Source organism: Amblyomma americanum, chromosome 3, assembly GCF_052857255.1.
Source record: "Amblyomma americanum isolate KBUSLIRL-KWMA chromosome 3, ASM5285725v1, whole genome shotgun sequence".
NCBI classification, from domain to species: Eukaryota; Metazoa; Arthropoda; class Arachnida; order Ixodida; family Ixodidae; genus Amblyomma; species Amblyomma americanum.
Genome location: NC_135499.1, coordinates 115,944,704 through 115,957,543, shown reverse-complemented (window position 1 = coordinate 115,957,543; position 12,840 = coordinate 115,944,704). Strand labels below are relative to the sequence as shown.

General features: G+C 48.8%; 1 protein-coding gene across 1 annotated transcript in view; it reads right to left on the bottom strand.

Moving 5' to 3' along the window:
* Positions 1–345: 345 nt before the first annotated feature.
* LOC144123248 (uncharacterized) overlaps positions 346–12,840 on the bottom strand; it is a 65,442-nt gene continuing 52,947 nt past the window's right edge. The window contains exon 6 of the mRNA XM_077656108.1: positions 346–2,750. Within this exon, the coding sequence (XP_077512234.1) occupies positions 2,218–2,750 (533 nt within the window). The 3' untranslated portion in view covers positions 346–2,217. The remainder of the gene's footprint in view (positions 2,751–12,840) is intronic.

The window sequence follows — 12,840 nt, the reverse complement described above, 5'->3', positions numbered from 1 at the left end:
TGCACTCGAAGGGCTGGAATGCACTCTTCATAAATGCACTTTATTTTTAGCGCTTGACAGGGGTACAGTTTAGCGCGGTTCCTTGCACAATGAGCAATCAACTGGCCCCAAAACGTGCCTTTTTGGCCGTCAACGTGGCGGCTGAAATATAGGGCGCAAGCGTGTTCGTGAACTTGATATGGACCATGCGTCACTGATGTCCATGTTCCTGTGATCTTCGCGAGTCCAAAACGTTTCTACTGGAACAGAATTCGTCGTTATATGGTGCCGGCAATTGCTGCACGCGGGATGTGTGACACGATGGTGCTTGTTCGCACAGAAGATTTCCATGCACTCTAAAATGCTATGCTATGCTATAGGCTTTATTTTCTTCTTTCGATTTGGGCGGCTCAAGCTTGGTGTCATAAGTCGCCGTTTACAACAATGAGACTGTACATAATTCGCTCTACATTATAGGAACTATGTGAAGTGGTGAAATCATTATTAAAACAAACAAGCTTGCATAAACGTATATACGTATCAGATGGCACTGTTGTTGTTTTTTTGCACATTTTGCTTCAGTACACAGGCCTTTCCGAGAACCCGTAAAGAGAGAAAGCTGCAAGTTTGAGCATGCTCTAACGAATAAAGAAGTTGCAGTAACTGGCACAGCTTCCTTTTAGGTGAACACGTGCAGCTGAAGAATGTCACAGTAACTGGCACAGTTTTTTGTACCTGAACACGTCCAGCTGAAGAATGTCACAATAACCGGCACAGCTTCACTGTAGATAAATACGCCCAGCTGAACAACGTCACGGTAGCCAGCACAGCTTCTCTGTAGGTCAACACGCCCAGCTGAAAAACGCCACTTCCAGAAGTCGTTCTCTCTCGTGAGACTAGCATTCACATTTGCGTAAAATAGTGGCAGGACGTTCTTTACGTATTGTTTTTGTGTTCTCTCGGGTATTTCTTCATATCCTTTCTACACTGTGCATCAAAACCAATTATCGCTAGTACTGATGAAGCTATACACTATGGCCAGAAAAAACGCCGGCACACAAGCTCACTCACTACAGCTTTGTGCGCACAATCTGTGAGCTAAGCAACGTTTCGCAAGACCTAGTTTTGTTAACTAATGACACTATTGCGCGGCAACTAATGAGGCCGTAGTTCGCAATCTCTTAATAAAAACGTTTGGATGTTAGCGTTTACAGCCGCACGCAGGCCAGTTCAAGAGGTGTCGAGTCATTTTATCGATTCAATAAGGAACACCTCATTTTTTGTTTCACAACTTTCTCATTAACACGTTGCGCAGAAAAAGTAAAGAATCGGCCTGTGCCAGCGTGCCTGAAATGTTTCTTCGTCTCCGCAGATCGTAGGCTGGAATTTATTCCGTCACTCTACGCCTTCTTAAAGAGAGCAGAAACTTTAGGAAGTTCAAGCAGAATGCATGGAAGTGCTCAAATTCAGTACGGATTTCCGTCATGTTTAGTACAGACCATGGGCGGCAGTATTTACCTATATTACCATGAGTTCAACTGGAATTCAGCGACAGTACTTAACAGGAAGTTATTTTGTTCTTAACTGGAAAGTATTTCGTTCTCTGTTTACTGGATCGTGGTTACTATGCCAGCCATTATAGTTGTACTGCCCGATTATCTAAAAATTCTAGATCTGACGCCACTCAGGTCGCAATGCTAGAGGCAAAGACTTGAGCACAGGTGGTTCTGGTATTGTGTATACAGTATTGTGTCCGCATCGACGCAACCGCCACAGTCTTCAGTTCACCATGAATACAGCGACTGAAGTGCATCACAGTTATACTCAGCCGTCTTCGCGACTATACTCTTGAGTCTTTGAAACGCGCCACAAGAAATTTCCTGGATATCAGAGAACAGTAGCAGCAGCACATGGACATCGGACATCAGATTGAGGATTGTGAGGTCTTCTGCTCGGAACCACAACAATGCTAACCTCGCGCTGAAAAGTCACCAACAAGCACACATTCATGTTTCTTTTCAGCAGTTCGAAAGTGCAGTCAGACTGCGCTAGTCAATGAGCCTACGGTTCAGTTCATTTAGCACGACACTGAACGAGTCCGGCTCCAAACGTCCTTCATAGCCGCTCCAAGGCGGTCGTCGTCAGCGCTCGAATGAGCGGGTGGTTTTTTCACGGCTTGCGCCTCCGGTGGCGGCAGTGGAGCAGGTCCAACGGCAGCGGTGGCGGCGCCAGCCTGCGTCACAGACCCAACGCAGCCGCGTGCTTCTGGGCCTTGAGCCGCAGGTCGGCAATGCTCGAGTTCTTGGTAGTGAGCCTCTCGGCCGCCATCAGCGCCGTCGTCAGGCTGCCAGCCGTGGCGAACGGAACGTGCGTCGGGTAGAAGAGCAGGCTCGCAGCCGCAGCGGCCGACGCCGGCGGCGGTGGCGGCACGGGCGGTGGCGCGTGACCCGACGCGACGGCAGCAGCGGCCGCAGCGGCTACGGCCGAGTAGTGGTGCGCGGCTGCCAGTAGTCCCGTCGGATCGGCGGCGTACGGCAGGAAAGTGGCCGCGGCTGCGGCGGCAGCGGCAGCAGCGGCTGCCGTCCCGCCACCCGCGCCGCCGCTTGCCGCGCCGCTAGTGACGGCGGCGGCGGCGGAGTGCGGCGGCAGGAAAAGCCGCTCCGACGGTAGCCGCGGCGGCTGCGGCGGCGGTGGGGGCGGCGTTGCACTGACGTTGATGTACGGGGCGATGCGCGATGACTCGATGGGCGTACTCGCCGCCATCATGAGGCCTACGAGAATTCGAAAAGAGAAAAGAAGGATTTTCATAGACCCCATGATACATTTCACTTTACTGCGATGATATGCCGGGACATCATTTCACTAGAAATATGAGTGTTTATTGTCACCCTATCTTGATGAATTTCCGAGCCTCTCTAAACCACTAAAACGCCTGTGGTGCAGCGGCTGGCAATAGGCATCAAGTCGGGCATATAAAAAAGTACTAGTATGTTGGTATTAAGCCACATGCATGAAACTAAAAGAGCTCAGTCAACTTAACAGCTCACAAAGACGACTTCAGTGGCTTTCCGGCTGTTAACAGGAAATGTTCCAGCAACTATTTGAAAAAATAGGAGAAAGCATACGCCCAAGTGCGTTCCACACTCTTGGCAAAATAAAACAATCACACGCACGGAGCTCGCGAGCACTGGTACATGAAACACAGAACTGTTTCGTCCAGACAGAGATATAACCTAGACTGCTTCCGTGGGTGAATAATATGTCAAAACCAGGCATTTATAAGTGTAAGAATACAATCGCATTTTTTTCCTGCACAAGCGCCACGTAAGACAGATTTTAGTGCAGTATGCAGTTAATCTTGCTACGCCAGAAATGTGAACAATATGCAGGATAAGACGTCCACTATCTGCTTTCTAACCTTTAATAAATAAGCGAATTTGAGTAAAGCAAACACATAATCTTTACAAGTTGCATACAGGTTGACAAAAAACGTGTTGTGGTCCCAGACGTATCAGAGTCAAAGAAAATTCCGTATTTTACTGTTCAGGTATACAGAATAGGAGAGTAAATGCTGGTGACACAATCTGACGTGTGTATCATAAGTGATGTAAGTGGAATGGTGCATAGATAAGGGCTTCGGGGAATTATGAAAGCAAGCATACTAAGCGTGTTGTCCTGCATTTCACAACTATCGAACTGTTTGGAAACCATTCCACTATTTGCACAGAACCACACTGTAGGTTGGCGGCCTGTTTTGCGTAATCCGAATGTCTATAATACGTGTGTATCATCAGCATATCTGAAAGGCTCGAAAGTAGATCGTACTTTAGAAAGATCATTAACCAATTAAAGCAGTCGAAGCAGTATCAGCCCTTTTGTAACTGCACTTGTTAACTTGAGCGCCGTACTTTTAACTGTGTCTATCATTTCTCTCTTCGAATTGTTGTTCAGGTGTCTATAAATCAAACGCAGGAGCAGCCAGGGAAAACGTAAATGTTAAGTGTGCAGTGGTAAGCAGAGTAAGACGCCTTGAACACGCCAAAAAATAACGTGCCCCCATTACTGATCAAATGTGGTACCCCTGTCAAGTTTAGGTCCTTTAAGATAATGTTTCTTCATATGAATGGAGTTGCGCGAGGTGTCACAGGGGAAAGACAGAGGACCTTTTGCTAAGGGAAGCTTTTTACGAAGGCAGCACAACGATCTCTCTCAGCTAGCTAAAGGAGCACTCCTGTTGCCAGTGAGCAACACAGTATTCCTCACGGTGAACATCAATAAACGTCCAGTATATTTTAAAATGTGATCCCTTACAATAAATAGGAATTTGGTGGCGGCTACAATAAGTCGCCGAGTCATTTTGCTTTCGTGACAGCTCTCTACAGAGCCACCTCGTTCGCCTCCGTCATGTGCCATTTATGCACAGGCGCAACATTCTCCCAATTAGAAACCAGAACAATCTTACTGACTACGCATGTGGACGGTCAGAAAAGATGAAATTTGGCACGATGCCACCGAAGACGCTGCAGAATAGTGCACCTGATTAAAAAATAAACGCAGCGGCCCATAGTGGCTGGGGCAGTTGGGGACACGGTTACGCTTATTAAGAGAACGTCATTATATAGTTTGTGCTGCCGATCTGCCGCCTAAGTTTACCAAAAATATATTTTGTGTGCGAGAATAATTACCACAATAATAAGACTAATATCTGCCCTTAAGAATTTGGTCGCAAACGTACAAAACCGAAAGTGGTGGCTCCCTGGTGGCAGGAGAAAAAAGTCGGCTCTGCGACGTGTAGCAAAGACACTGCTCCTTTGTGATAATGCTCCCTTTACCAGCTCTCTCCAATTTACAATAAATAAGCTTTACGATGCCATTGTAACAGGGATATGAGACTTCTTCGAGTGCTAAACCTGGGTACCTGCGTGTAATAGAACCAAATTCAAGTGGACATCGTGAATTCGAAGAAAAGTGCACATTCTCAAATACGAATGTTTCTCTAATATTAGAGCAAAACTCGCAACCATGTCGCGAAATGTCAAGTCCAGCTTTCACGGGCAAAAGCTTTGAAAATTGGCAAATTGTAAGACACTGTTAAAGAAATATTGAAGGCGAGGGTCCATTATTCTTATATGTAGCAAAATCTTTCTTTTAAAATGTTTCCAGCGATCGCATCGAACAGTTAAGTCTGCCATAGAAAATCAATGGGGAACGGTTTCGCCGAAAGCAAAAACGTGAAAAGAAAAAAAAATGCAGGACTGCCGTCGGGTGATCTGCGGATATACTGACTGCTAGAGTGAAATCTTATATGAAAGAATTGTAACCATAAACGATTTCCCGCTCAGAAATCCGTTTGTCCAGAATTTCTGGGCATGGTATCTTGCTGGGTTGTGGGTCCTATTGGCACTGCCTTGGCGAAAAAAAAAAGATTAGGTTTTTTCGCAGCTTTTTCCTATAGGAAGCGTTTCGTCGAGGGGTTTTTTCGTGTGGCGTAAGAATTATTTGCTCTCTATTTCGAGATAATGCTTGTTAGTTATGAATATTTAATTCTATTTTCATTGCTTTTAATGGCAGTATAGCCGTAAGCCTTTCCTAAGTGGGTTAGGCTCTCAAAAAAAAAACTGCGTCAAAAGTGCCACAGAACACGTGTTTCATTGGACGCAGTTTGCTGAATACACAAAAGCACTCTTAATGAATGTAAAGTGGGATGTTTTTATGTTGTCAGCGACGAGGATGCAGGATCATGCCGCACCTGTGACGGGACGGAAGGCGGCGAGAGAGCATTGAAGGCGGCCTTCATCGGGCGATTATCCCTTGTCCCTCCGATTGCGGTATGAATGTGGCTTCCCGGGGGATTACGGCGTTGTAAATAATTTTTCACTTGGTAATTTTTGCGCTTCGAGAGACTTTTGTTACCGGAACGTTTCTTCCGGGGACGTATCTTCCGGAAATATATTTTCCTACACCCGCTTACACCGAGGACAACGCTATCAAAAATGTTTTGTTAGTAAAATCCCATAGTTCGTGGCTTTATTGCCGCTTGTCCGCGGAAGCGAAATGTGCATTTATTGATAAGAGATTTGGATTCGAAGTTGAAAAACTTTTTCCCGCCGCTGCGATTCCGACTCGGGACTCTCTGATGACGAAATAGGAGAAGAGAGAAGTAAAGAGGCGGAAACGGAAACGAGGACTCCGTGATGCTCGCAGCGAACGCCGCGCTGCCGCCTATGAGCACTCGAAATTAAAACTGCTGCCGGCCGGACGTAGAAGGCTTCTATCAGCCGTCGTCGCTTCGTTTACGTTTGCACGAACGGTATGCGATGGATCCCGCTCCCGATTCCGACAACGAAGTTCTCACAATGGGCTGCGGCCTGCATTCCGCGAACTCAACCCCACACAGCTTGCGATGCTTTTGAGGGCTGAGGCGGCGGGTCTGGCAAGAAATTCTTAGCGCCGAGGAGCCGCCTTGTATTGTACGGGGCGAGACCCACTAGGGGCCTCTCCCCGAGCACCTATCTGTATAGATGAATAAGTGCTTTTCACCACCACCGCCACCGAGGGCAGAAATGCGCACTGAAAACTGTCACAGTCTTGGTCACAGGTTTTGCAATGTGAACTTTGACTGTGCTGAACGAAGACGATTGAAAGAACACGACTAACAGGACAACTATGCAGCGCAGTGGAGTCGTTTGTGTGTTTCGTTCCCGTTTCAATGCGCTGGTTAAAATTTTCATCATGCGTAACCAAACCGTTGCCTTGCCGAATCAGAGATAAGTTCCGGCGTCAAGCAACCCTCAATCTGCCTCGTGCGGTAGAAGCCATTTGTGGCCCTTTTTTCTCAAGGTTGGGTTAAAGACCCATTTCTGAAACATTTCACTCTAAAGAAGCCGAGCACCCGGCAAGGGAAAAGCCTGTACCCATTGTATCACCGGTGGATTCCCGGTGGCACTCGGGATCGAACCCCGCACATCCTGCATGCGAGGCGGATGCTCATACGACTTGGTCACTTTATTATCCTCTCCTTCTTGAGCTTAGAATTAGATGGAACGTACTTCATCTTGCCTTTGACCGCGCACTTCAAGCACTGCAGTAGACTGAAAATGCGATTACTTTTGCTTTCTGCTCAAAGCGTGTGCTTTCCAGGCGCGCGGGGATGTTACGTTAACGTACTGCCGTGGCTATGTGAAAGACGCCACTCAAGACGCAGTAACACGCTAAAAGCGCTGCGCGTCAGAAATAACACTATTGAAGCGGGATACCTTGGTCCAAGCCGAACGCTCTCCACGGGTATCATCTCTCTGGCAGTTCTGGAGGCGGCCGCGTGGAGGCGACACTGTACGTGAAACTTGCAGTTAGCTATTTTCCACCCATCGGCATGGAAGTGACAAACAAACAGATACAGCGCTCGTGAACGTGTTTTTTTCCCCTACTCCGTCCCTCGTCCGTTTTTTGCGCTTCCTAGTAAACACCATACAAAGACGAATGGTGGTGGCGTAAAGGGTGTGGTCTATAGGGAAAATGCGTCTCTGGATCGTTCGTGCGCTTCAGCGAAGTCACCGGGGGTGCTTTGCCGTGTGGCTTTCCTTGGAATGACCTGCACTGCAGGAACGTGGTGTGACCTGGTACTACGAAATGCTTCACGCTTACATCTCATTCTCAAAGAAAGATCTCAATAAAGAGAGCATTTTTTTTTTGTCAAAGGCGTCCTCGGAAAATACATTCTTCGGGCAATTTTCACTTGACGTTTTTTTTCCCTAGATGTCGCTTTCCGAGGGGACTTACGTCCGCGAATATTTATTTTTTATATTTTTTCTGGGGACCCATTTCAAAAACTTTGCAAACAGGATGGGCTGGGGGTAGCAATCTTTATTATTATTAGACCCGCCGCGGTGGCTCACTGAATGGGGTGCTCGGCTGCTGACCCACAAGACGCGTATTCGATCCCGGCAGCTGCGGTTGCATTTCAATGGAGGCGGAATGCTAGAGGCCCGTATGCTGTGCCATGTCAGTACACGGTAAAGAACCCCAGGTGGTCGAAATTTCCGGAGCCCTTCACCACGGCGTGACTCATAGTCTGAGTCACTTTGAGACGTTAAACCCCCATAAACAAAGCCAACCAATTATTATTAATCTGTTTAGCCTCACTTTTAAGACCTTTTTGATTTGCATGCGGATAGAATTGATTGGGGAAACAGTGAGTTTACAGATTTTGCTTGTACCCTCGGGGTTGTATTTAGCACCTCATGTTTTGTAATCGCCGATTTTATTTTCATTCCTGCACTGTGGGGCCCTTTTTACTGTGGATAATGAGTGCAAGGTGGCCGTTCGAAAAGTCATGGCTGCAGTTTCGCGAACGTGTGAAAATAAAAACAATAATGCCGTTACAAGACAATAACTAACCCAGCCCGGCTTAGTTAGTCGGTCGGACACAACTCAAGAACGAAGCGGCAGATGCCCGTCAAAGGAGGCCCTCCAGATAATGGTGTCGACCGAATTTCATAACGCCGCGGCTGATCTGAATAAGCCTTGGTTATAGACCCTTTGCAGAACTCCGAAGTACGCTTTTCTGAACGGCAAAAAACATTTACCTTTGCGACGCAGACCGTCCTAGGGGGGGGGGGGGGGGATAAGGACTTCGACTCTATGCCTGACGCTGTGCACGCACTGACGAGCAGAACATTGATACAGCTGCATTGCACCTTTTCTTTGCCACTGCAGAGGGGAGGGTGGACTGTACCTGCAAGTACCTGCAAAGCAATGGCTTGGGAGCTTAATGGTTTAATCGCGACAGCAACAAATGGCAGCAGAATACAGGAAATTGGGGGGGGGGGGATTAATCTGACAGTAGATGTCTCTAAAGTTGCACACTATTTCTGCCTGCAAAACCGGTTTGGCCGCCATGGTGAAGGCGTTTTCACTATGCTATGAATCGTCACTATGCAGAGAAGCTGACTTCCTGAGTTTGTTGAGGGTGTTGTACCTGGCGTGCCTTCATGTCCAAATGAATAAAGACGCGGACTCCCCGACCAAGATTTACAGAAAACAAAAGAAATGTGAGTGCAAAGACTGGCGTTCGCGGAAGGATTGGCAGAGGCAGCGACGATAATGGCGTCCCCACATAGTCGAGCATTCCATCGGGTCGACTAACTGAGCGTTGTCCTAATTAGTCAAGCTGGGGTTGAAAATTGACGGAGAGCTGCGCCTTCGAGAGAGTTTCCACGTTCCGGTCATAAGACGACGAAGTGCAAGGTCTTTCAACCCCTGAACCCCTGCTGGGAGACAGCCTGACATTCTTTTGCCACATGGGCCCGCATTCCTGTGTCACTCATGCGCATTCCTGGGCCACATGGACGCATTCCGGACCCACGTGCGCGCTCACGCGGAAGCCGTGTTGACGACAACGTGACCGTGTCCTGTTCCCTTTCCATCGACCGAACTGCGAGAGAACATCAGGACCGCCCTACTGTAGGCGGTCCCACCAGTGTCATCGTCTGCACGTTTTATTGGACATCATTCTTCCAACTATATTCCCCAGCCAGGTATCTGGTGAATACGAAGGGTATTTAAAGAGCTTCTGGCTTGTACCACAGAGCCCCCTCTTGAGAGAGACCTTTTGCTGGGAGACACCCCCGACCGCGAAGAAGCTCTCTTTACTGAGAGGCACTCTCAGTTGCTCTCACCTGTACAATATGTAAATAGTCCGTATAAAGTTTTTCCTTGCTTTTTCCTTGGCAACCACGTCTCCGATGCTCCTCGTCCCTTCTCCGGCCCGACCACGCTATCCCATCCCAACAACTGGTGGCAGCGGTGGGATCCGAAGCCTGGGCGCGCCACTGAAGACAGAGAGATGTCAACGTCCAGTCAACAGCTCCAATTGGCCCAGGTAGCTACGTGATTGATTGGATCAGCTATGCTCCTGAAGACCGAGAGATGGACACGTCAGGTCACCGGCTGCAACAGACCCGGCAGCTACGGGACTGATGGCGTCCGCTGTATCTCGGCAGAGTGAGTGCCCGATGTTTGCCATTCATTTCGCCAAACCGCACTAGCACAGGCAGATGTTAGCAGTGGGATTTTGATTATCTTGGGAATGAAACATCGGCAGTTTTGTGTATTGTAAGCTTCAAGGCGAAGCTTGTGTTTTAGCTGGGATTATCGGCACGAGGTGTGATCCGCGATGGAGAAGTTCAAGGTAAAGGACCTCCTTGAAATTCTAGAAGAATTGGAGATTTCAGTAGACCATACTGAAACGAGAGAAGCGATCATGGATGTTATACGGGCGGAGAAGGTGACAGTCGAGGAGGCAGACGAGGCGTGGGGGACAATTCTAGAGCGAAAAACTAAGGTAGAAGAACGAAGGCTCAGCGAGGGATAAGTCTGTCTGTTGTTGCCAGGAAGAAAGAAAAGGAAAGTGCACAGGCCTGCTCACTGGCTCAAGCTGAGCCACAATCGCTACCACGTGCAGATAGTAGGATAGTTGAAAGATGGGATAGAAAGACAGGATAGCAAAGACACGCTAAAGACAAAACCGATCCCGGAGGTAGTGCAATACCGGCCAACCGGTGGCGGAAGTGAAGCAAACTTCAAACTCTCCGCCACATTTCCAAACATAAGTCCAATTGGACCCGTAACAGGTATTCTACGGGGTCCGGACATTTACGCGAGGGATAAGAGAAGCAAGAAAGAGGAACACTTCGCCAAGAGAAAGAGGAGCATTATCTTCTTGAGCAACAGGAAAGGCGAAGGCTCCGCGAGGAGCAAGAGCAGCAATATCTTCGTGAGCAACAAGAAAGGCGAAGGCTTCGTGAGGAAGCAGATAGAGAATGGGAGGCCAGGTGTAAGCGACGGGCGCATGTAGCGGCCCAGCTAGAGGAACAACGCAGACGAGAACTGCAGGAGCTCACGCGTCTTGTTCAGTGGCGTAGAGCTCGAGATCGTTTGCGGACTTTCCGGCGAGGCGAGAGCTTCAGAACGTATCTGAAAAATTTTGAGCAAATCTGTAAGAATAGGAGCTAGACCAGGGCGAATGGACAATGATGATGGGGGCTATCCTCCCTTGTGACGTCGGTACCGTATTAACGCGGCTTTTCGACGAGGACGCCAACAACTACGAAATAGCGAAAAGAGCCCTCTGCCGCTTCTTCAACATCCGCGTAGAAACCGAATCCAAAGGTCAAAGTGATGGCAACGGGCAGCGCTCCCCTCAATGTGTCAGCGACCAGCCCAAGAACCCCGCTTGGTCAGCGAGGGACACAACTGTTGCTCAGAAGAGCAGAGACAGGGCCGGTTCTAGCCCTGAGAAAGATGCCGCTATGGCAAATGAGGCAGAGATTCTGCGCCAGAAAGATTGCGGTGAGCTAGTGTGCTGACGCACAGAAAGACAGCTTTCCGGGGAACAGCGTCACGGAGATCCACCAGATAAGAGCATTGAAGGGCCAAGACAGAGCGCAGCGTGAGTTGAAAAGTGCGATGTCGCTGTAACCCGGAATGGCAATGACGCTGCTCCGAAATCCAGAATTCAGGACAGCGAAGCGCGCGCTGCAGACGTTCTAATGCGGGCAAATTGTTGTGAGTTTCCGGCGGGCGGTGGCCAACCAATAGCGCCCGCTGACAGGTCGATAGTAAGCTCAAAATGCGGCTCAGCGCTGCCTCGCAACAAAAAGAAGCTTAGCGAAAGCGAAGTCACAGCGGCTAGAGACAGACCGCCGAAAATTGTGCTACCGTGCTCGGAGGAAACAGCCGTGACCGGATCGTCAGGTGAACCGTAGCCGGGTACTGAGAGCAAAGCACAAGTAATGTCGCTGCGCGATAAAGATACCGCCCGCGATGAGCCTCTGAAAATGAAGAGGTTAGCTTGTGATGCTGAGGCGAGGGCCGACAGCTTAACACGTGGCGGCATCGCGAGAACTTATGGCAGAAAGGAAAAATTAACAGTGGAATTTTCCCGAAGGCAGCTACGCGCGAAGACAGCCAAATTATGTAAAAAAAATTATGTAAGAAATTATGTACAGAAAAAAAGTACTGGTCAGAAAGCCTGTGAGTTTTAGGACTGGCCATTCCTGTGACACACGGCAGTTATCGCCGCGGGGCCTAAGCGTTCGCATAATAGCCCAGCTGACTCATCAGGCGCATGCAAGGTGAAAGCCACCTGTCCCATTGTGGGACCAGAGCAGTTGTCCTGGGACACGTGACGCATGCGGCGTGCTACGCAGAAGGGCGTGCGGACGCCACAGAACGCGCGCGAGTCGGAGGGGGACACAACATGCAAGGAAGAGAGAGGAGGAAGCGGCCCTGTCCAGCGCCCTTGCCCTGCCGCGTTCAGTTTTCAAAGAACCACGCATGCTTTCGACGCATGTCACACAAAAGAAAGTCTATGGAGGGTGTTGACAGAGGCGTAGCGCAAACGAACGCTGTAGCAACAATCTGTTTGAAGATGTAATCTTAACAGCGAGATTATCTAGGTTTTGTTTCTTTTCTTTCACGGTATCACTTACGCTTATAAGTTTTATGTGAATTGTGCGTAGGTTTAGCTGCGCATTGAGAGTGTCCGATGACGAGCGGAAATATAATGAGGTCATTCTTTGGCATATGAGGCGGAGTCTCTCGTGTAGACGCCTCGAGATGACTTTGAATTGTGAGGCTCTTTATGTGGTTTGGCACGCAAACTTTACCTGCGCTGAATGCTAGGTGCTAGTGTCCGCAAAGAACCACGAGCGAAGCCTATTTCGGCCATTGTACATTAGGTAGCTCGCGAGAGCTCGTAGGGATGCTACTTGGTTTTGCCGCATGAAGTTGTGCAGTATATGGTTTCTGCACAGTTTGTTGTGCAAGATTTGAACATTTATGTCGTGTCTGAGAACGAAA